The sequence below is a fragment of the Diaphorina citri genome, unplaced genomic scaffold (genome assembly GCF_000475195.1).
Source record: "Diaphorina citri unplaced genomic scaffold, Diaci psyllid genome assembly version 1.1 scaffold1651, whole genome shotgun sequence".
Lineage (NCBI taxonomy): Eukaryota > Metazoa > Arthropoda > Insecta > Hemiptera > Psyllidae > Diaphorina > Diaphorina citri.
The window spans coordinates 111321-136119 of NW_007379077.1; the positions used below are offsets into that span (position 1 = coordinate 111321).

Sequence of the window (24799 nt, forward strand, 5' to 3'; positions counted from 1 at the left end):
TTTTTTTGTCCGGGTTTTTTTTGGTGTGTTTTAATTATTCATCTTTGACCAGCTTAGTTCGAGCAGGTATTTGCAGCTGCTGGATTAAAAACTTTTGGCCGTCCCCAAAGGCCCGCAGCCTTGGATAAAAAGTAAGATATTCAGAGGTGTGTTTTGGGGTTTGAATAAGGTTTTGGGTTCAATGCCCAAAGTCAAATAGTGAGGGTTCGAGCGCATATTTGGAGCTGCGAGATTAGAAGACTTCGACTATCTGGATGAATAGTAAGGCATTCTATTTTTAGCTAAATTCCGTTTAGGGATGATCTACCAAATTAAAAATTGTTGATATTAAAAAAAAAGTTTTAAACAAAAGTAATCTGCCCAGAATTTTTGCGAGTGGTTTGTTTATTGTTTTGTTTCCCAAGTTTGGCACGCTAGGCCCAGCCCTTTCAAGTATTAGAAATCATTTTGTGCAATCGTGGTTGTTAAGTTTTAAACAAAAGTAATCTGCCCAGAATTTTTGCGAGTGGATTGTTTATTGTTTTGTTTCCCAAGTTTGGCACGCTAGGCCCAGCCCTTTCAAGTATTAGAAATCATTTTGTGCAATCGTGGTTGTTTCCACCATGACACTTTAACTTTTCTTATCCAAATATAAGGAAAGTAATGTATTTAGCATAATTTATTAAATATGTATGCGAATTTAAAACGATTTATTTATACTAAAAGTTTTAAACAAAGGTAATCTGCCCAGAATTTTTGCGAGTGGTTTGTTTATTGTTTTGTTTCCCAAGTTTGGCACGCTAGGCCCAGCCTTTCAAGTATTAGAAATCATTTTGTGCAATCGTGGTTGTTTCCACCATGACACTTTGACTTTTCTTATCCAAATATAAGGAAAGTAATTTATTTAGCATAATTTATTAAATATGTATGCGAATTTAAAACGATTTATTTATACTAAGTCATTATTCATTATTCACAAATAATAGTCATACAGATGTTTATAAAGTATTAAATAATATTGCTTAAAATGGAAAAAATATATTTATACATAGTACCTATAGCTTTTAAGTAAAAATAATTTAATTTATTTAAAGTATTGAATCTTTTTTCATGTGTACAAAACAAATACATTTCTCGTGACAATTTGACATTCCGATACCTACTGATAGTAAGTAACCTGGAGTTTTTCTCCTGTGTGCGGAACCCAGTATGTAGGACTATTGCACCCTAAACTAAAGTCGAATAGAATATCGCTTGTTTATCCTGCTGGAGTAGGACTGAAAAGTCCATTTACTCCCGCAGTCTAAACAAGGTTTTATGTATGTATTTGGTACAGAATAGCTAATGTTGATTGCGAAGGGCATCCACTGGTGAAATTTTGCAGCCAAAACCAAATGTCAGCCCAAAAGCCATCACCATAGAGCTGATTGAAGGCTGACGAAAAACGCCAACCCCGTCTGAACACGGGAAAAGGCGAAGAAGAAGACTAAACCACAATAGAACAGAATATACCCTGTTTATACTGCTGGAATAGGACTTTCTTTAGCAAGGGAATACCACCTTGACCCCGTCTGAACACGGGAAAAGGCGAAGAAGAAGACTAAACTACAATAGAACAGAATATACCCTGTTTATACTGCTGGAATAGGACTTTCTTTAGCAAGGGAATACCACCTTGGATAACAAATGAACATAAGATAATAAATGAACAAGGGAATACCACCTTGGATAATAAATTGAATTGAATTGAATTGAAAATTGTACGAACCTGAAGTGTTCACATCGTCTCTTTCTAAACTCCTCCGCCAATTTCTGCGTCGCTTTCATGAACATAAAATTGTACGAACCTGAAGTGTTCACATCGTCTCTTTCTAAACTCCTCCGCCAATTTCTGCGTCGCTTTGAATTGAATTGAAAATTGTACGAACCTGAAGTGTTCACATCGTCTCTTTCTAAACTCCTCCGCCAATTTCTGCGTCGCTTTCATCTTCTGCACCATTTTGTCCTCCAACTCCTGATGTTTAATATACTCCCTTCTCGCCTTCGCAATGATTTTATCCAGCGATATAATCTTCTTGACCTGCCGCTCTTGGTCGCATACTTTGGGCGCCTTGGTCTTCTGTACATGGTTGGTGAGGTAGCGGGTTCGCCGGTCGATGTCTGTGTTCTTGAGGGCGTTCCGAGTTAGGCTGTTTCGTGTGGTGTAGCGTGGGATCATGAGGGGGTCGCGCGTTAGGTCCGCCAGCAGCAGAGCCGTGTGCTCTTTGATGACGCCGGAGCGGTGAGTCATTTTGAGATTGTGACGTCACTGACTACACGAGAGTACTTTAAGAAAAAGACATTCCTTAAAAGTACATTGGTACTAGTTATATTATTGTACCTATTGAAACAAAAAATAAACGTTAAAAAAGAATAATAATAAATAAATAATATAATAACATGAACCTATCAAAGAGTTCCTGAAAAGTACGAAAGTAGGTACTTAAAGAGAAAAAAAAATAGAAAAGGAACCATTCTAGCTAGCTGGCAGTTTCAAAGGGTTCTTCCTGCTTTTAAAGAATAAGCGCAAATCCTCACGAAATAGAAAAGGAACCATTCTAGCTAGCTGGCAGTTTCAAAGGGTTCTTCCTGCTTTTAAAGAATAAGCGCAAATCCTCACGATGGTTGACTGCGGTTCAGGACGAGCCAATTAAACATGGCTAGAGACCATCACCCCGGTGTATGGCAGATAAAAGATATTTTTTCTTTACTCTGCCAACACCATTCGGCGAAAGCTAAAGCTGCTACAACAACAACAACAACAACATAATGAAGTTGATATTGATGTAAAATACATGAAAGTGAACTTACCTCAACTGTACCGCTTGCATCAAGAACGCCGATCATTCACGATGATTTTAACGTTGATAAAATGCTTTTCTTATTTTACGCTGATTTTAACGTTTATTGAGAAAATGCTTTTCCTGTTTTGTTTTATTTCTATTACAAAGGTCGGGACATTGACCATTAGGTCATTTTCCTCAAAACTTTTTAAATTTTAGAATTTAAACTTTCAAAAAAAATTAAAATTAAATTAGATTAAGGAGATGTTTTTTCCTATTTCTTAGAAATTTAGCTTTTAATAATTTTAATTTTTTCTATTTTATCCTAGTACTTTGTAAAAAAAAAATCATATTTTTTGATATTGAGTGGTTAAAAAAAAGAGAGATTTTAGGTTTCATAGGAATTCATCGCATTAACTGGTCCTCCTACTGGGGTACGATCTAGTGGACTTTGGGAATCGAACCCGGGACCTTCTACATGGCAAGCGACCGCTTTACCACAGGGCTAACTGTGTCTCTTTTCCTCTGTTTCCAGTCAACGTCTCAAGACCATCGCATCATCCTGCAGTAACACATGGGGTCTGTTCCTACTGGTTCTTCTACTGGGGTACGCCTTAGTGGACATTCCCAGAGAGTTGTGGCTTAGTGGAAAGAGACGACATCTACTGAACAAGGCCTACTTCAAGCTGTCCAAACTATCAGTGGACAAATCAGAGGCGGAAGAAACGTTGCATGACATACTTGATGTAAGAAAAATTAAGGCCCCGGGGCCACACTTTAAGATACACAATGATTTAGGTTGAGCAACCATTCAAAATGCAGCATTTTTGATCGAAGTTTAAATGCTTCACTTATGTAAATGATTAGTGAAAGAAAAAGTAATAGAAAGTAAAAAGAAAGATGTGTGATAAAGTGAGGTTTGTAACTGCTGAGTCGAGCCCAAATCGAAGAGAGAAGGAAAACAGACTATAAACAGACGGACAGCATTCAATTCCCCCGATTTTATGGTTCTACAGCATGTAGATGAGGAAAATTCATATCATAGGAGGCGGAAGAAACGTTGCATGACATACTTGATGTAAGAAAAATTAAGGCCCCGGGGCCACACTTTAAGATAGACAATGATTAAGCAACCATTTAAAATGCAGCATTTTTGATCGAAGTTTAAATGCTTCATTTATGTAAATGATTAGTGAAATTAAAAAAAGACAGAAGAGTGGATGGGTATTGGGATGGCTGAAGGTGAAAGTTGAGATATCGGTGGTGCGGGCGATTTCAATGAGAATGAGAGGTTCGAGGAAGAAGTTGAGATTGATTGAGTGTGAGGACGGAGATTTAAGATAGACAATGATTAAGCAACCATTCAAAATGCAGCATTTTTGATCGAAGTTTAAATGCTTCATTTATGTAAATGATTAGTGAAAGAAAAAGTAATAGAAAGTAAAAAGAAAGATGTGTGATAAAGGGGGGTTTGTAACTGCTGAGTCGAGCCCAAATCGAAGAGAGAAGAAAAACAGACTATAAACAGACGGACAGCATTCAATTCCCCCGATTTTATGGTTCTACAGCATGTAGATGAGGAAAATTCATATCATATCTAATTCATATCATGAAAATCAAAGGCTTCAATTTTGTACAGATTTTAACAGTTTCAAGTCGTACCGCCATTACCAGCCAACTCGAAACAGCCAGGAGTAACAGGAACACTCTTGTACAAATAGTGGACCAATACATCACAACCAATGACATCCTTTATCAGTATTTGAGTACAATTATTCAGAAGATCCCTGTCCCAATCCCATGTTAATTTATGAACAATATAAAAAACAGAGAAACATAACAACAAATATGATTAAAAAAGAAAAACGAAAATACATATATAGATTGCTTAAGAATGCGAGAGGAGACATGCAAAAAACGTGGCGAATCTTAAACGAACTGATGGAACGAAAAGTAAGATTACCTGTTGACGAAATAATTGCGAAGAACTTTCAGACCGATAATTTTCTAGAACTTTCCAAAGAATTCAACATGAAATTCTTGAGTAGAATTACTGATCTAAAAAACTCAAATAAAGGTACCTACATGGAACTCGACCCCCGGACGGGAATCGAACCCGCGGCCTAGCGCTTACAAGGCAGACGCACTATCAACCAAGCTAACTAGGCTGGCTTACTCGATGAAACTTGACTTATGTGGCCATGGGAACTGTAACTACCTCGTTAACATTAGGAATATTAATTGAAAATAATTTGTAGGTTGAAGAAGAAAGAAGTAGTAACTTACCAAAAACATTGCGTAGAAGAAAATGAACATGGTGTTTGTCAACCAAGCTAACTAGGCTGGCTTACTCGATGAAACTTGACTTGTGTGGCCATGGGAACTGTAACTACCTCGTTAACATTATGAACATTAATTGAAAATAATTTGTAGGTTGAAGAAGAAAGAAGTAGTAACTTACCAAAAACATTGCGTAGAAGAAAATGAACATGGTGTTTGCCCGGTTAAACTCAATAATCTCAATATTGTATCCTCAGTTAAACAAGGTATTAGGTAATAAGTTCCTATTTTATTTCTTTCCAAGTAAATCTCGGATCAAAAAGTTTTGTAAACAAAAAAGTTCGTAAGATGGACTTTTATTACCTATCCAGAAAAAATTACACTCGATCTTATTTATATCTTTTTCAAACAAAGTACTTGCTGTCAACAAAACCTGGGTACCTACATATGACTAAAATAAGATAAGAACAATACACAGATCAATGTCTATGAACAGAAATATAAGATTATTACAAAATGTAAAAAATATTAAAGTTAAGCAAGACATAGAGACTAACATAGACGACTGGAATAGTCTTAACTTGAGACAGAAATTTTTAACTGTGTTAAGCATATTTAAATGTTTGTCACAAATATCGTTCCCCGATTATTACACCTAGATAAATTTAATGACTTGACTTGTACTCGAACCACCAACCTCCAGATCCAAAGTCCAACGCGTTAACAACTGCACCACTGAGGTTCACTTGAGAAATCGTATGATCAACCTTTTCACACTGGTAATACCACCACTGGTCGCTACTCGAATAAAGTTCTCAATTGTCCACACGAGGCTGAGTGCACCCCGAACTCCAAACACATAGTCGAAAAAACTCCAGTCCCGCCGGGAATCGAACTCGAGACCTCCGGCATGCAAGCCTGGCGTGATACCCACTCGGCTACGGAGGTTGTTTCCCACCCATCCGGATATTGATCACGCGCAACGTTGCTTAACATAAGTAATCTCTTGGTTCCCTCCTCCCTGAGGTTCACTTGAGAAATCGTATGATCAACCTTTTCACACTGGTAATACCACCACTGGTCGCTACTCCATAAAGTTCTCAATTGTCCTCACGAGGCTGAGTGCACCCCGAACTCCAAACACAGAGTCGAAAAAACTCCAGTCCCGCCGGGAATCGAAGCCAAGACCTCCGGCATGCAAGCCTGGTGTGATACCCACTCGGCTACGGAGGTTGTTTCCCACCCATCCGGATATTGATCACGCGCAACATTCCCGAGACCTCCGGCATGCAAGCCTGGTGTGATACCCACTCGGCTACGGAGGTTGTTTCCCACCCATCCGGATATTGATCACGCGCAACATTGCTTAACATAAGTAATCTCTTGGTTCCCTCCTCCCTCTCTAACTTACTCTTCTGCAGACTTTCGCTCTGTTTTCCATACGGCCTACTATCAGCAAGAGATTTTAATTTTTTTTATTGAATCCCCTTTAAAAAATTAAATTAATTAGCGATTTATCTAATTTAATTGACGGGAATTGGCTTTAATTAATTGAAAAGATATCAATGAAGTGTAGCCTTTTGACAGTGATCCATTTTTTGTTCGAATAAAGTCACACAACTCCATTGAAAATGTCAGAGATATCCTTCACTGACCGTGCCTACTGTAAAATGATTTTACATGCTGTAAAATATCCTCACTGCTCAATCAATGAACATTCTTTATGAGAAAGCACTGACTAGGTCGCCCATCCGAATAATAACCATGGTTGTTGCTTACCTTAAGTAATATTGGTTCACTCCACCACCCAAAAAAAAAAGGCTTAAAACTTACTTTTCTGCAGACTCTCGCTCTGTTTTCCATATGGTTTGCACATAGACGGCCGTACACAGGTCTTCATACGGCCCATATTCTTCATGATCTCCGAGAAGGCCCGTACGATTTTCTCCTGGCCGAGAGTCTCGTCACGGCCGTGTCGCTTGGGCGAGTCCCGCTCCGAGGCCACTGTGCCCCAGGTCCCGTTATGAGCCGCTAGGAGATCCTGAAATACATGGAACGAGAAATGAGCCATTGTTGAAATACATGGGACGAGAAATGAGCCATTGTTGAAATACATGGGATGAGAAATGAGCCATTCTTTTTCAAACAAAGTACTTTGTGTCTAAACAAAACCTGCGAACACTATGGACTGAATTTTGAAAAAGAAAAACACAAGTAACTAAACTAGGTAACTTCAATTTAGATAAAATAAAAACCATCTAACCAAATTGATCGTTTCAAAACCATATTTAAATTTTAGCAATATTATTAATCTTTTTTTCTTCAATTGCTTTTGGTTTTGTCACACGTATAATCCATTTTACTCTAATCCGATCTTTGGGGAGTAGGCAATTAGCAATGTGGGTAGGTAATCCTCGTACGCTAATTAACGAGGTAATACCTACTCAATACAGAGGGGTAACTTCAATTTAGATAAAATAAAAACCGTCTAACCAAATTGATCGTTTCAAAACCATATTTTAATATTAGCAATATTATTAATCTTTTTTTCTTCAATTGCTTTTGGTTTTGACACACGTATAATCCATTTTACTCTAATCCGATCTTAGGCAATTAGCAATGTGGGTAGGTAATCCTCGTACGCTAATTAACGAGGTAATACCTACTCAATACAGAGGAATACATAACACATACATAAGTAATACCTATTTGTATGTGTTGTACCTACCATATAGTGTCTGTGATTCTATCCTTGAATTTGCAGCATGTTAAACAGGGTACCAGGGTAGGTATATGATCAACTGTGCCCGAAAAGAGTTCGTCTTTCTCTGGATTTAGCTTTTGGACCAAGTCCCTCAAACTTTGCCCAGAGGTTCGTTTTAGGAAGAAGTTCAAAAGTGTCCCTGGGCCGATATTTGAGAAATGTACGGTTCTGTTGCTATTCATTGCCAAATTTTGAAAAGAAAGAAAAAAAAACTCGAAAAGAGTGCGCTCTTCCCGCGACTTTAGTTTTCGGTCGAAGTCGTTGAAACTTTGCCGAAAGGTTCGCTTTAGGATGTAGTTCAAAAGTGTCACTGGACTTCCCAGGCACTTTTCAGTCTCATTCAGGCAATATAAACAAGGTAATTCTTTACCTATCATTTCTACATTTTCTACCCTTCCAGAAACTCTTATACAGCGAGTACCTCAACTATCGATGCAGTGTTCACACTGTATATTTGTCAACGAATTGCTCATTGTTGTACCAAGTCAACACTTTGTAATAGACTTATGGAGCATTATTGGTGGTTCTTTTTAGACCTTAATAGTAATTAGCATTGCTAATATTGGCTAATTCACAATCATCTTGTAATTACGATAGAGAGAGAGAGAGAGAGAGAGAGAGGAGAGTCTCTTTGTTTGACACAAATGGGGTCCTCTCTCCCCTTTTCTTTTGAAGGTTACAAAATTGCATATATTTTTTTTTTTTTTTTTTCATTTTTAAGAGGTTTGATAGAGGGAACTGTAACTGCTAAGGTCTTATTATCCCGAAATCGAAGAGAGAAGGAAGACTGGATAGAAGAAAGCCAGCCGTTCCGAGAACGAACATTATCCCATCAGGAAAAAGTCCGCCACGGTGAACTTTATCCGAAACACATGAGGTTTGATCTTGGAACAGCTGGCTTTCTCCTATCCTGTCCTCCTTCTCCCTACGATTGCGGGACCTAAAGTTTCCTCTAACTCTTACAAAAAAAAGTTTGAATAGAGTATCCCTGAAAGAACAAAATACAAATGTTTTTACTTCATGAAAATTGAACTCTTTAATATTTTGATTTGGGGGAAAACTGGGGATTTTAAACATGAGAGAAACAAAAAAGAAATGACAAAATACAGAGGAAGTTAATTGGGGAAAGCCAGCAGCACGCACTTGCCTAGATGGTCACCCATCCGGATACTAACCGAGGGCAACGTTGCTTAACTTCAGTGATCCTACATTCTTTATGAGAAAGCACTGACTAGGTCGCCCATCCGAATAATAACCATGGTTAACGTTGCTTACCTTAAGTAATATTGGTTCACTCCACCCAAAAAAAAAAAAGCTTAAAACTTACTTTTCTGCAGACTCTCGCTCTGTTTTCCATATGGTTTGCACATAGACGGCCGTACACAGGTCTTCATACGGCCCATATTCTTCATGATCTCCGAGAAGGCCCGTACGATTTTCTCCTGGCCGAGAGTCTCGTCACGGCCGTGTCGCTTGGGCGAGTCCCGCTCCGAGGCCACTGTGCCCCAGGTCCCGTTATGAGCCGCTAGGAGATCCTGAAATACATGGGGCGAGAAATGAGCCATTGTTGAAATACATGGGATAGTGTCGGAATCACTCCCCATAGTGTCGGAATCCCTCCCAAAGTGTCCCCCCACTCACTCAATCTCCTTCTCGCGTACATAGACCTCACCGAACTTGGACATGTACTTGCGTATGAAGTCTTTGGCTTTATGCTTGACGTTCTCGTTACACTGCAGATCTCCTACACTGCGACAGTGCTTGAGCTCCTTGACTAGGACAAAGTGAGTGAGCTGCCAACAGAGAAATAGTAGCGAGTTGATTAGGCCATTTGACCATAGAAACATAAAAAAAAATCCCCGTATTATTTCGTAGCAATGAAACAACCGCTACATTACACGCTTGAGGTCTGTGTCGTAGCATGCCCATCCCGTAGTGTGTCCCTCATCAGATGGATATGGGTATCACAACTAGGCTTGCACGCCGGAGGTCCCGGGTTCGATTCCCGGCGGGGTGGAAGTTTTTTCGGCTCTATGCTTGGAGTTAGGGGTGCACTCAACCTCGTGAGGACAATTGAGTATCTACTTTAATCGAGTAATGCTGTGATATCCACAAAAAAATTGTGAAAAGGCTCTGCTTCAACACAAATAAATTTACGATTTGATTGATTTTTTGATTACTTCCCATTTACTTAATTGTTGAATCAAAGTAACCCGTTGAAACATTTGCAATCGAAAAACGAGTATATATTTTGTTGATGGTGGACAACGCACCCGGGAGCCGGGACCTTCTAATTATGTAGATATAAAACCAGTGTTCTTACCTTACGTGCCAGATGTTTGAAATCATCGTTGTTCATGATTCGACCTCGTGTACAGTCCTCCTTGCGATATGGGTTCAGATAATGCACTATCACCCCAGCCATACCCAGTCTGAACTGTTCTTTCATATGACGAGCAGCACCAGGCTCTGACGAATCAGCGGGGGCACTCTCAATCTTGGAAGTTGAAGTGGCGGACGAGATTTCCGTCTGAAGACGAGATTAAAAATAAGAATTTCAACATGTAATTAATTCATATTCAAACTTCCATTTGCCAGCCTGGTTCGCTTGAACCCAATCAAACCACTCCTGAGCTTCGCAAGACGATCAGGGGTGTTTGAAATGGAGGAAAGTGGTTAACCACGCAAACGCAGTGCAATAGTCCTTAACAAAATTGGACCCAGCATGCAAGGGATCAAGAAGAGACCGCCTTAACATAATAATACTAATAGCTTTGGTTGGTAGCGCGTCTGCCTTGTAAGCACTAGGTCGCGGGTTCGATTCCTGCCCGGGGCGGATTTTGTCCTGAACGGATAATGTTCGATCTCGGAACGGCTGGTTTTCTGTTTTCTCCTATCCTGTCTTCTTTCTCTCTACACTTTCGGGATGATAAGACAGAACTTTATTGTTACAGATCACTGTATCAAACCTAAAAAAAGTTTTTTTTTTTTTAAGTTTACCCGTTGTGTTAGGAAAATCTCTTACCTTGCTGCAAGATATCATTGGAAGACGTCCGGGTAATGGACAGCCCATTCCGGCCCGCACCCGCGGCTTTCACCGCAGCATTCAGCTTAGCCAAGTCTGCCGCCCCTGAGGCCACCATCGCGTTGCGAATATTCGCCTCCGAAGCGCCCGAGGCTGCCATAACGTTACGCAAATTCGCCTCGAAAACGTTGGTCAGATCGATGGGGAGGGAGAGAAGTGATGTGCCTGTACTTCCCCCGCTGGTTTGTGACGGAGGGAGCAAGGTGGGAGAGTCGTTGTTGGCTATGGTGTTGCTGGTGTTGGCCGTGTTGTTGGTGGATGTGGCGTTGGCGTTTGAGTTGGAGTTGGTTGATGCTGAAAGAGTATATTGGAACTGTTGGTAAAATGTTTTCTAGCTGAGTTTTTGAGCCTGTAACCTTTGCATGACAAAGTCAATGTTGTTAACCAAATCAGGCTCAGGATTTCTTTTCTTTTTCAGAATGGGATTTTGAGACAGTTTGAAACTTTACATCTTGTGAAAAAAGAATGTACTGGGATACCTATAAAAAAGAAAGCTCTTAAATGTAAGAAAAAATCACTTTATACTCTCTATTACTAAAGTATAGTTTTATGCAAGTAGGTACCTACTTAAATATAGTAACATTGTCATTTAATCATTTAGATTTTAGAGCCTCTGGTGACAGACAAATTCACATCAAGTACTGAAGTACCTATTGCATCTGTACCCCATTCAACAAAGAGGTATTTTAAATGTAAGAAAAAATCACTTTATACTCTCTATTACTAAAGTATAGTTTTATGCAAGTAGGTACCTACTTAAATAGTAACATTATCATTTAATCATAGACCTCTATGGACATAAGCATACACAAAAAGCCCACTCAGAGGCTTAAGTGCAAGGGCAAAGAGCCCTAAAGGATGAGTTAAGCTTCCATGAATCCATGAACTAAGTACCTTTATTAGACAGTGATTCAGTCATGAAGGAGTTGGCTTTAAAAAAGAAAGCTTTTTAAATGTAAGAAAAAATCACTTTATACTTTCTATTACTAAAGTATAGTTTTATGCAAGTAGGTACCTACTTAAATATAGTAACATTGTCATTTAATCGTTTAGATTTTAGAGCCTCTGGTGACAGACAAATTCACATCAAGTACTGAAGTACCTATTGCATCTGTACCCCATTCAACAAAGAGGTAGAAATAGACCTCTAACTAATGGACATAAGCATACACAAAAAGCCCACTCGGAGGCTTAAGTGCAAGGGCAAACAGCCCTAAAGGATGAGTTAAGCTTCCATGAATCCATGAACTAAGTACCTTTATTAGACAGTGATTGCTTAAGTGCAAGGGCAAACAGCCCTAAAGGATGAGTTAAGCTTCCATGAATCCATGAACTAAGTACCTTTATTAGACAGTGATTCTCAGAGGCTTAAGTGCAAGGGTAAACAGCCCTAAAGGATGAGTTAAGCTTCCATGAATTCATGAACTAAGTACCTTTATTAGACAGTGATTCAGTCATGAAGGAGTTGGCTTTATTTGAGGTGCTATGATTATGAGAAGTGGACGAGGACCCGGGCAGCTGAGTCTTGTAATATCGACATGTGGGATTTGGACAGTTCTGTACAACTTCCACGATGAATTCCTTCTCCATGCCAAACTCATCTCGGCCAATTGTATACGAGTCCATTACCTAGGAGAGAAATAGCTATCATGGTATCATACAATTAACAAACAAATTTGGCAACAATCTGGCATAAATGAATTTCATAACTATGTTAAAAAAAGGCATTTGATCAAGCTTCCTAGTGGTCAACTGCTAGTTTACTTTTCGCCTAGAAGGTACCGCAACTACATACATAGAAGTTTGAGAGCCATCTTTCATTATGTAAATATAATTGCAGAATGTGTGTTACAAACCTACCCCTAGTCTACAGTAGGTTAGGAATTCACTGTGGTAAAGGGGTGGTATTTGGGGTATTGCTTCTTTTAAAGTTGAGTAGATATTTGAGGGGTTTACTTCTCGCCTAGAAGGTACCGTAACTACATACATAGGAGTTTGAGAGCCATCTTTCATTATGTAAATATAATTGTAGAATGTGTGTTACAAACCTACCCCTAGTCTACAGTCTAACAAGGTACACTCGCCAATACACTAGAAGTTCTTTTTTCCAAAGAGGTTTGATAGAGGGAACTCTTACAACTGAAGTCTTGTCCCGAAAACGAAGAGAGAAGACGGACCAGATAGGAAAATAGTCTACAGTCTCACAAGGTACACTCGCCAATACACTAGAAGTTTTTTTTTCAAAGAGGTTTGATAGAGGGAACTCTTACAACTGAAGTCTTGTCGTCCCGAAAACGAAGAGAGAAGACGGACCAGATAGGAGAAAGCCAGCGGTTCCTAGAACGAACCTTCTCTGTGGAAAAAGTCTGCCTCCAGTCGGGAATGGAACCCGACCTAGCGCTTACAAGGCAAACGCGCTACCCTCCAAGCCAACTAGGCTCTATCATGATATCATACAATTAACAACAAATTTGGCAACAATCTGGCATAAATGAATTTCATAACTATGTTAAAAAAAGGCATTTGATCAAGCTTCCTAGTGGTCAACTGCTAGCCTGATAATCCTGTGATCATGGGTTTAAGTCTCAATCAAGGCAGTTTTATTCTCAATTTTTCTTTCCTTCCTTGTGAATATTATAGTATCATGGTATCATACAATTAACAACAAATTTGGCAACAATCTGGCATAAATATTTCATAACTATGTTAAAAAAAAAGCATTTGATCAAGCTTCCTAGTGGTCAACTGTTAGCCTGATAATCCTGTGATCATGGGTTTAAGTCTCAATCAAGGCAGTTTTATTCTCAATTTTTCTTTCCTTCCTTGTGAATATTATACCCACCCAGACAGTGGAGAGTAACTCCCAGGCATCTGACTGACTGACTGACTGAGTAGTTCACTGAAAAGAGTGGTTCTCTTTCTTAACTCACTCACTCTTTTGGCCATACTTGATACTTACAGCTCTCACTGTAGCATCCACATTCAAATGCAAACCATGAGGATCAGGGAATAATGATTTCTGAATACCTACTACCTACCTCTTGGTGTGCATTTTGCTGATGAAAGGTCTAAGACCTCTCACTTCCAACTGTATTTATTTCCTATTTGTAATCTAAAATATATTTTACCTATTCATGGTAGGTCTCATATATATTTCGACAACTCACTCACTCTTTTGGCCATACTTGATACTTACAGCTCTCACTGTAGCATCCACATTCAAATGCAAACCATGAGGCCCGTTCATATGTTTCAACATGACAGCATTTGCAAAGTGTTCATAGGGTAGAATGATTTTACCATTCTCTCGGAGAATCAGCCTTCCTTGTGAGTCTAATGTTACTCTGGATGCTAACATTCTGAAATGCAGAAATTTCCAAATATGTATTTAGGTGGACATCAGAACTGTATTCCTAAGAGTGGCTTTAATCAGAGACAACTCAAACAACATTAGCTTGTAGCCTAGGTTGAGGTATACCATTTTCACAATTTTACAAGAGACAAAGTTGTCTAACAACTTTCAACACTAGGTATTTCAGTAAATTTAGAAAATCATTGTTGACAAGAGAAAATTACCCTGTGAAATCACATAGGACACCTTAGTAACTGGTAGTTCAGCAAATCTTTATCTAAAAAAGGTGATGATCCACTCTTCGTGGTGTTGAAAGAAGAGATACGAGACTTTTGTGGTATGTACTGATTAATTGAGTACCTACTTGACAAGTGCCTGTTTACAAGTCAAATCAAATTGTTGAGAACTTACTGCAAATAGGAAGCACTCGGTAACATGGAAGCTTCTTTGAGCTCGGTAAAACATTCAGTTCAGCAGCTCTTTATCTAAAAAAGGTGATGATCCACTCTTTGTGGTGTTGAAAGAAGAGATATGAGACTTCTGTGGTATGTACTGATTAATTGAGTACCTACTTGACAAGTGCCTATATTTACAAGTCAAATCAAATTGTTGAGAACTTACTGCAAATAGGAAGCACTCGGTAACATGGAAGCTTCTTTGAGCTCGGTAAAACATTGCAACAATTCCACCGAAGGATTCCAGCCTTTATTTTGAATGTACAGCTGTAGTAACATGTACAGTTTCTCAGTCACATATCCCACTCCATTGAATGGAGCATTATTGATTTCTGTCTGGATTCCTTTGGCAATGTTTTTCATGGTTTCTGCTAGGCCCATTTGAAGATCCATGACTTTCAATTTGCCTATTGAAAAGACTGGTCAATGATTCAAAAAACAATAATGGAAATGGCTTGAAAAGCTAAAACTGGACTGCAAATAGGAAGCACTCGGTAACATGGAAGCTTCTTTGAGCTCGGTAAAACATTGCAACAATTCCACCGAAGGATTCCAGCCTTTATTTTGAATGTACAGCTGTAGTAACATGTACAGTTTCTCAGTCACATATCCCACTCCATTGAATGGAGCATTATTGATTTCTGTCTGGATTCCTTTGGCAATGTTTTTCATGGTTTCTGCTAGGCCCATTTGGAGATCCATGACTTCCAATTTGCCTATTGAAAAGACTGGTCAATGATTCAAAAAACAATAACGAAAATGGCTTGAAAAGCTAAAACTGGTAACTCTCTGACCCTACCAATAAAACACTTTGAAAAAACACACTTATTTGGCATCTTCACAGTTCAATTTGCCTATTGAAAAGACTGGTCAATGATTCAAAAAACAATAATGGAAATGGCTTGAAAAGCTAAAACTGGTAACACTTTGACCCTACCAATAAAACACTTTGAAAAAACACACTTATTTGGCATCTTCACAGTTTGCAGGAAAAACCATAGTTTTCAGTGGTAAACTGATAAGGTAAAGAAAAGAAGTAGGTACTTTGAAGTACCCAATTAACGGAAAATAGATAACAATTGATAAGAGACAAATACATTAGTAGTTTTTTGATAGTTCAAGAAAAATCAAAAAAACTATTTTTTATTGCAAAATACCTGTTTATTTATTTTATTTTTATATTTGAAATTTGCAATACCTATCCAAAGAGATAACAGCTGTAGGTACTTTGAAGTACCTGCCCAACTAACGGAAAATAGATAACAATTGATAAGAGACACATTAGTACATTAGTAGTTTTTTGATAGTTCAAGAAAAATGAAAAATCTAAAAACTATTTTTTATTGCAAAATACCTGTTTATTTATTTTATTTTTATATTTGAAATTTGCAATACCTATCCAAAGAGATAACAGCTGAAAAAAAAATGCAAAAAGGCTCCGTCAAAATCATCACTTCATAGAGGTAATCTTTTTTTCCGGAACATCGGGATTTTTTAAAATATTTAAATAGATATATTTTCACCACCAAAATGACCACAAACGACGGATAAAATCGAAGTGAGGTTTTCAGGTTATTGCCTGCGACATTTTCACGATTTTTCCCAAAAAGTTAATGCGATGGATTTACCGAGCCGCCCATATTCCTTGTCGGGCACGATTTAAATTTTCTAACGGAACATCGGCATTTTTTAAAAATATTTAAATTAAATAGAGATATTTTTTCACCACCAAAATGACCACAAACGACGGATAAAATCGGAGTGAGGTTTTCAGGTTATTGTCTGCGACATTTTCACGATTTTTCCCAAAAAGTTAATGCGATGGGTTCACCGAGCCGCCCATATTCCTTGTCGGGCACGATTTAAATTTTCTAACGCCGCCATTTTTGCACACTTTTTCAGGGGTCAACGACCTTTTGGCGGAGTGCAAAAAACACACGAAACCTCTTTGGATTTGACGCATGCGCATCGGATTTGTTGTGTTTACATTTTTCTCCTATCACCTATCAGCAGCCAGCTATCAGCAGGCGCATGCGCATCGGATTTGTTGTGTTTACATTTTTCTCCTATCACCTATCAGCAGATTCAGCAGCCAGCTATCAGCAAGGGATTTTAATTTTTTTATTGAATCCCCTTTGAAAAATTAAATTAATTAGCGATTTATCTAATTTAATTGACGGGAATTGGCTTTAATTAATTGATAAGATATCAATGAAGTGTAGCCTTTTGACAGTGATCCATTTTTTGTTCGAATAAAGTCACACAACTCCGTTGAAAATGTCAGAGATATCAGCCAGCCAGCTATCAGCAAGCAGCAAGGGATTTTAATTTTTTTTATTGAATCCCCTTTAAAAAATTAAATTAGCGATTTATCTAATTTAATTGATGGGAATTGGCTTTAATTAAATGAAAAGATATCAATGAAGTGTAGCCTTTTGACAGTGATCCATTTTTTGTTCGAATAAAGTCACACAACTCCGTTGAAAATGTCAGAGATATCCTTCACTGACCGTGCCTACTGTAAAATGATTTTACATGCTGTAAAATATCCTCACTGCTCAATCAATGGAGTCCTGCTAGCCGTGACCGTGCCTACTGTAAAATGATTTTACATGCTGTAAAATATCCTCACTGCTCAATCAATGGAGTCCTGCTAGCCAATTCAAAACAGACTAAAGAAAGCCCGAAGAAGTTGACGTACGTGGATGCCATACCGTTGTTTCATCTGTGTCTGCAGGTGACTCCGATGATAGAGATAGCATTGACACAGGTGCGTATGACAGTTATTGCATCCTTGTGATACCTAACCGAGGATAGTGTCCTAAATTTGAAGTTTAATTTGAGTACAACAAGAAGTTCAGGTTGTTAAGATCCAGTTGGTGAAAATGAATTCTCATATTGTCTGTACGATTGGTTAAGTAAGGGTTAGATAATGTCCAAAATGGACTTTCACAAAGAAATACACATCTCTAATGGGATACATAGTTATTATGCCTGGGTTTGGATTCTCATGCTGTCTAACTCTAACTTACTAGTCTAGTAAGTGGGCACTTGTTCCAGACATCACTTATGTTAAGCTACCTTGTGTGTCCATGATAAATGAAAACACAATTGCAAACATATTCTTTTTCTTCTAATTTTTCAGATTAGTTCATATGCACAGTCAAATGGATTGGTCATAGCTGGATACTATTTAGCCAATGAAAACATTAAAGATGTTAGTTATGATAAACCATATCAAAGCAGAATAGCGGATAAGATTGCAGAATTTTTTCCTGCTGCTTGTCTTATTGTGGTAAGTTAAGTGTTGTATTGAAAACTATGGTTAGTAAGCACAAGGGACGAGAAATGAGCCATTGTTGAAATACATGGGGCGAGAAATGAGCCATTGTTGAAATACATGGGATGAGAAATGAGCCATTGTTGAAATACATGGAACGAGAAATGAGCCATTGTTGAAATACATGGGGCGAGAAATGAGCCATTGTTGAAATACATGGGACGAGAAATGAGCCATTGTTGAAATACATGGGGCGAGAAATGAGCCATTGTAAATACGCAAACCAAATCAATTTTTTGTGGCAAAGCATAGAGCTCCACAACTTTAGTGGATACCTATTAACTAGACCCACTTCTCCACAATCCCCGTCATCTCAATGAGATTGAGAGACACTAGGAAGATGATCCGCTGGCGCTGGTGTAGTAGCATTAGCTGACCCTGCAGCAGTAGTTACTGGGGCTGCTGTGGTTGTAGTGTTGGTGTCATCAGCTCTCTTCACAAGATGGTGCGTGGGGGAGGTATAAATTGTATGCAGAAGCTGTAAAAGGGAAGGTGGAGGACAATAAAAGATAGAATTAAAAAAGAGAGACACTAGGAAGATGATCCCATCTATTCCATGGGGAGATGAGGCCCATCTGTAGTTTTGTTTTTAAAATGTCATTTTTATTTCAAAATAAAGTTTATTATTTCAAAATAAAGTTCATTACTAATTGCCTCCTTTACAAATAATGCTCATTTATCAACAAACTTTGTACTTTGGTATAAAATTCGTTGATGTGCAAGCCTAAGTGTGATAAGCACTTGGCGGAGGTTGTCATGTACATGATTCTACATACCTTGTTGAGCGTGTCCAAGCTCTCGATATTCGCCTTGAGGAAGTCACTCAGCTTATGCGACGTCACCGACGACAGCTCATCGCTTTCGCTCAAAATCGTGTTGATATTTGCACCCCCATTCCCCCCTCCTCCTCCTCCTCCTCCTCCACCGTTGATATTGCTGTTTCGCCGTGTTTCACTTTCAATGCGGCGGGTTTCATTTTCGAGGCGACGTGTTTCATTTTCAATCCGTCGCGTTTCATTCTCGAGGCGACGGTTTTCGTTTTCCATTTGGCGCCGATTGTTCGCCTCGTTACGAATGGCTGTGAAATGGAAACAGAGGAATTGAAACAAGATTAGGTCAGTCAGCCTAGTTAGCTTGGTTAGTAGAGCGTCTGTCTTGTAAGCACTAGGTCGCGGGTTCGATTCCTGCCCGGGGCGGATTTTGTCCTGAACGGATAATGTTCGATCTCGGAACGGCTGGTTTTCTGTTTTCTCCTATCCTGTCTTCTTTCTCTCTACACTTTCGGGATGATGAGACAGACCTTTATTGTTACAGTTCACGTATCAAACCTAAAAAAAGTTTTTTTTTTTTCCCCTTTTCCCCGGCCCCATCAAACCCACCTAGTTAGTAAGTAATGTTGGTAGTATTTGTATGGCAATTTTAATTGGAAAATATTAATTTAAAATTGGTCTAATCCTGTATTCTTACTTGCTTAAAAAAACCTTGTGGTGTCTTTGAGAGGAGACATGCCTGGAAAAATTGAAAAAATAATGAAATCAATTGATTTTTGTTCTTTTCCCAGCAGTAATGTTGGTAATATTTGTATGGCACTTTTAATTGGAAAATATTAATTTAAAATTGGTCCAATCTTGTATTCTTACTTGCTTCAAAAAACCTTGTGGTGTCTTTGAGAGGAGACATGCCTGGAAAAATTGAAAAAATAATGAAATCAATTGATTTTTGTTCTTTTCCCAGCTGGACAATAGAAAGCTGACACAAACCATGCAAGAGTCTGCACTGATTGTAGCACAAAATTCTGATGGCAAGTGGAAACCTGTGAGCAAAAATAGGTAATTACTATTTTTACTTTTTCTCCTACAAAATAAGATAGGGGGATTATAAATTATTGTATTAGGAACTTTTCTTTTAATTAGGTAGGATTTTTTTATTTTATACTTCAGAACATTTCAATCTTGAGCTCAGTAAACTTTGAAGCTGAATTCCGTCGCTTCGCTCCGGAATCCCGCTAGTTCATCCCGAGGCATGGCCAAACTTGTGGAAAAGGCATGGCCGATGTATTAGGAACTTTTCTTTTAATTAAGTAGGATTTTTTCATTTTATACTTCAGAACAATTCAATCTTGAGCTCAGTAAACCTTGAGCTGAACCCTACTTGTCTCAAACTTTAGGAGAATAGCTAAAGTTTGTGTTACAATGCCATAAAGGTAGGTATTTACCTTATTTTGTGTCTATTTCTTCAAACAGATCCTATCAGTGATTAGCAGAATAGCTAAAGTTTGTGTTACAATGCCATAAAGGTAGGTATTTACCTTATTTTGTGTCTATTTCTTCAAACAGATCCTATCAGTGACTTATTTTATAGGATTGTACTCATACATGTGTTCCAAAGATGGTTTTCAGAATGTGATTAGGTACATTGTGATTTTTAGTTTGTACCCTAGTAGGTACATGTGTGGAATGTGCATGCTTGCATCAGATATGACATGTCCTACTTTTTTCTCTCTTCCTTCTTATTTAACTGCATGTTCAATACTTGTCAACTATCTCACCACTTTTTTTTTGTCTTTCCACAGCGTAATTGTGGACCAGACCACGTTGAGTTCCGTGTCCACTCTCATTCAGAGAAACATAAGCAGGCATTAGTCAACTATCTCACCACTTTTTTTTGTCTTTCCACAGCGTAATTGTGGACCAGACCACGTTGAGTTCCGTGTCCACTCTCATTCAGAGAAACATAAGCAGGCATTTTAGGAACTTTTCTTTTAATTAGGTAGGATTTTTTTATTTTATACTTCAGAACAATTCAATCTTGAGCTCAGTAAACTTTGAGCTGAACCCTACTTGTCTCAAACTAGCAGAATAGCTAAAGTTTGTGTTACAATGCCATAAAGGTATTTACCTTATTTTGTGTCTATTTCTTCAAACAGATCCTATCAGTGACTTATTTTATAGGATTGTACTCATACATGTGTTCCAAAGATGGTTTTCAGAATGTGATTTGGTACATTGTGATTTTTAGTTTGTACCTTATAAGAAATAAGTAGCTACATGTGTGCAATGTGCATGCTTGCATAGATATGTCAGATATGACATGTCCTACTTTTTTCTCTCTTCCTAAAAAAAGTAAAAAGAGACCTCCACATTTTGATAAGATAAGTGTGAATACATATATTACTATGTACATACTCTATTACTGCTTCTCACATGTCAAAAAATACTTCTTAGTCTAAAAATAGCAAAACAAAAATTCAACTTACCAAAAAGCTATCCATATGCTTGATATTGTCGAGTGTAAAAAGGAGTTACAAATATTTTTGAACAGCCACTGCTTGTTCTTCTCAACGACAGAGAACGGAATGTACATTGGGAGAAAATGAGTGCTGAGCCGATAGAATAGAGCACAACTGAATGCCACATACACCAGACAATAGTTGGTGGACATCTGTACTAGGTTGGCATCAAGAGAGTCTTTCATGTTGAGTTCTGAAAAATGGAACAGTAGAATGAAGGATTTTCAATATTTGTTTGAGTAGAAAAAATATTTTTTAAATTAGTAAGTGCTTAATAAAATTGAAACATCCATGTCAAGAAGGAAGAAATTCTGTTTGTGTTAAGCATGAATGTGTGTCACAAATGTAAGCTATGACAAAAGGTTGATCACTTGATCCTAGAAAATTCAGACAGTAGATCAATTCTCGATATAGGTAATCTTAAAACGAAAGATGATTGTGCGGCGGCGATAGCACGTTGAACGTATCAGCTCCAGATGGATCACGCAAGTTAAGCAACATTACGCGTGGTTGGTATCCGGACGGGTGACCATCTGGACAATCGCGTGCTGGCTTTTCCCGGCCCCACTCAGGCTGGGTGATGTAAGGAGGCGGAAAGTTTGTCACCCGAATGAATAGAAAACTTAACTTTACCTAAGTACGTGGCGCGAAGTTGAAGCCAAAACCATCGCATAAAATATTGTTGAATGTACAAAAACTATACTTTCTAATTAATTTAGTAATGGAAAGTAATAAAACAATGAGTTCAATTCAAATCCTTAGGTTACACATATGACTGCAAAAACGTATGCCCCGTAAATACAGAGGTCTGAGTAAGTACATTTTTCGATCTTAACTCCATACACAAAAAGCCCACTCTGAGGCTTAGGTGTAGGGGGCAAACAGCCCCAAAAGATGGGTTAAGCTTATACGAATCTATAAAGTACACTTATTATGATTGAAAAATATGTACTGAGTAAGTACATGTACTGAGTAAGTACATTTTTCGATCTTAACTCCATACACAAAAAGCCCACTCCGAGGCTTAGGTGTAGGGGCAAACAGCCCCAAAAGGATGGGTTAAGCTTATACGAATCTATAAAGTACACTTATTATGATTGAAAAATATAAGTACGGTACATTTAAGTACATTATTGAAAAACAATAGAAATTTCACTCCTAAAACTTCCTAGGCGTTAACGAAAATTGGACATTTGTTCACAAGGATGTGAATCGGTTGGAAAAAAAATTAAATGAAAAAACGAAGTTATTTTGACTATGCGTCTGTAAGCGCTAGGTAGCGGGTTCGATTCCCGCTGTTTCCTGTCCTGTCTTCCTTCTCTCTTCGCTTTCGGGACGGCTATCTCACCACTTTTTTTTTGTCTTTCCACAGCATAATTGTGGACCAGACCACGTTGAGTTCCGTGTCCACTCTCATTCAGAGAAACATAAGCAGGCATTTGGTAGACTTCGACAACCACCTAGACAACTTGTCAGCTGACTGGACCAATAGTGAATTGAACGAAATTATAGAGAAGGAGTATCAGACCTGATTGGAATAATCGACCAATGTGTATGTAACAAGGATGGAATTGTAGAACAGGATCATTGTGGTTAGGTGGAAGAGCTCCTATTGGCAAATCCTGCCATACTAAAGCCATAAAAAAGTACAGTCACTTGGTATTAAAATCTACAATTTTCTGTAGACAACTTTTCCTTTTCTTAATAAAAGAGGTTTGATAGGAAATAATAACAACAGAGGTTTTATTGTCCCAGACGGGATGAACTTCCTAGGCGTTAACGAAAATTGGACATTTGTTCACAAGGATGTGAATCGGTTGGAAAAAAAAACCTAAATGAAAAAACGAAGTTATTTTAGAGTTTTAAATTTGACTATGCGTCTGTAAGCGCTAGGTAGCGGGTTCGATTCCCGCTGTTTCGAATCCTGCCATACTAAAGCCATAAAAAAGTACAGTCAGTTGGTATTAAAATCTACAATTTTCTGTAGACAACTTTTCCTTTTCTTAATAAAAAAGGTTTGATAGGAAATAATAACAACAGAGGTTTTATTGTCCCAGACGGGATAGGAGAAAGGCAGTCGTTCCTAGAACAAACCTTTTTCTTTCGGGACGAGGAGAACTTGGCAGTTACAGTTCCTTCTATCAAACCTCAAAATAAATACATAAATGGGGGGGAAAAAATCGACAACTTGGCATTGAGTTGGTCTGTCTGTTTGTTCCTTAACTCTAAAACGGTTAGTCTAATATTGATAAAATTTAGCGAACACATTCAGAACAGAAAGAGATACTTGCTCATTCTAATTAGGGCCCAATCGAGGCTTTTCGGGGGCCCTCTAGGTGCCCTTTTTCCAAGTTTCTTCACTCCACTAGTTTTTCAACCGATTCACGTCCGAGCGTTGGACAGTGTGACCAAAAAAAAATCGACAACTTGGCATTGAGTTGGTCTGTCTGTTTATTCCTTAACTCTAAAACGGTTAGTCTAATCTTGATAAAATTTAGCGATCACATTCAGAACAGAAAGAGACACTTGCTCATTCTAATTAGGACCCGATCGAGGCTTTTCAGGGGCCCTCTAGGTGCCCTTTTTCCAAGTTTCTTCACTCCACTAGTTTTTCAACCGATTCACGTCCGAGCGTTGGACAGTGTGACCAAATAACTAGTGAAAAATACAAACGAAATAATAGCCTGATCCACAAAGTGGGTTTAAACTCCGTTTAGGTGGAAACTCTTGGATTAAAGGAGAGATTAAGGAAGAAAGAGAGGGACCGAGAGAAAGGAAATGAGTGAAAAAAAGAGGAAGAAACGGAGGGAGGGAAGGAGAGATAAAAGTGGAAACTCTTGGATTAAAGGAGAGATTAAGGAAGAAAGAGAGGGACCGAGAGAAAGGAAATGAGTTAAAAAAAGGAGAGATTAAGGAAGAAAGAGAGGAACCGAGAGAAAGGAAATGAGTGAAAAAAAGAGGAAGAAACGGAGGGAGGGAAGGAGAGATAAAGGAAGAGAAGAGTGGGAAGAGAAAGGACATAATAAAGAAAGATGGGACACAAACATCGATTATTCAAAGCACCTAGGTGCTACATAAATATCTAACTATGTACAAAGTTTATAACTAATGGATTAATAAATAGACGGGTTTGCAACTTCCTGGCTAGCAAAAAATGAGGACAGCTGTCCATTGTTAGAGAGAAATAAATAGTTATACAGTCGAAGTCGAACCTGTCTAATTGAGAATCCAAGGGACGGGAAATGTTTCCCCCTTTAATCCAGAATTCCCACTTATAAATGAAGGGGCCACGATTTTTTCCGACCGTTTATTCAGGTTTCCCATTTAGACGGATCCCAAATAGACCGGTTCGACTGTACCTATGTAAAAAAAAAAAAAAAAAAAAAAAAAAAAATTACTTTCCTTATTATAAAATTTTTAATTATAATGAGAA

At 38.3% G+C, this 24799-nt stretch overlaps 3 protein-coding genes across 3 annotated transcripts; 1 reads left to right on the top strand and 2 right to left on the bottom strand.

Moving 5' to 3' along the window:
* Positions 1-5532: 5532 nt before the first annotated feature.
* On the bottom strand, positions 5533-9104 carry LOC108253354. The gene is made up of 3 exons (XM_017447176.1): positions 9078-9104; positions 6915-7122; positions 5533-5567 (listed from the first exon to the last, which is right to left on the bottom strand). Exons 1-3 carry the CDS (start codon positions 9102-9104, stop codon positions 5533-5535), a joined length of 270 nt encoding a protein of 89 aa, XP_017302665.1.
* A 42-nt stretch (positions 9105-9146) lies between these two features.
* Positions 9147-15850, bottom strand: LOC103516727. Its single transcript, XM_017447177.2, has 9 exons — positions 15592-15850; positions 14904-15144; positions 14127-14289; positions 12364-12559; positions 10871-11224; positions 10470-10474; positions 10169-10375; positions 9513-9638; positions 9147-9380 (listed from the first exon to the last, which is right to left on the bottom strand). The coding sequence occupies exons 2-9, from the start codon at positions 15128-15130 to the stop codon at positions 9162-9164; spliced, it is 1497 nt and encodes a 498-aa protein (XP_017302666.1). The 5' UTR covers positions 15131-15144; positions 15592-15850; the 3' UTR covers positions 9147-9161.
* A 1178-nt stretch (positions 15851-17028) lies between these two features.
* On the top strand, positions 17029-23107 carry LOC103516721 (ER membrane protein complex subunit 8/9 homolog). The gene is made up of 5 exons (XM_026829046.1): positions 17029-17272; positions 17350-17507; positions 17883-18032; positions 19812-19906; positions 22739-23107. The coding sequence occupies exons 1-5, from the start codon at positions 17224-17226 to the stop codon at positions 22896-22898; spliced, it is 612 nt and encodes a 203-aa protein (XP_026684847.1). The 5' UTR covers positions 17029-17223; the 3' UTR covers positions 22899-23107.
* Positions 23108-24799: the final 1692 nt, after the last annotated feature.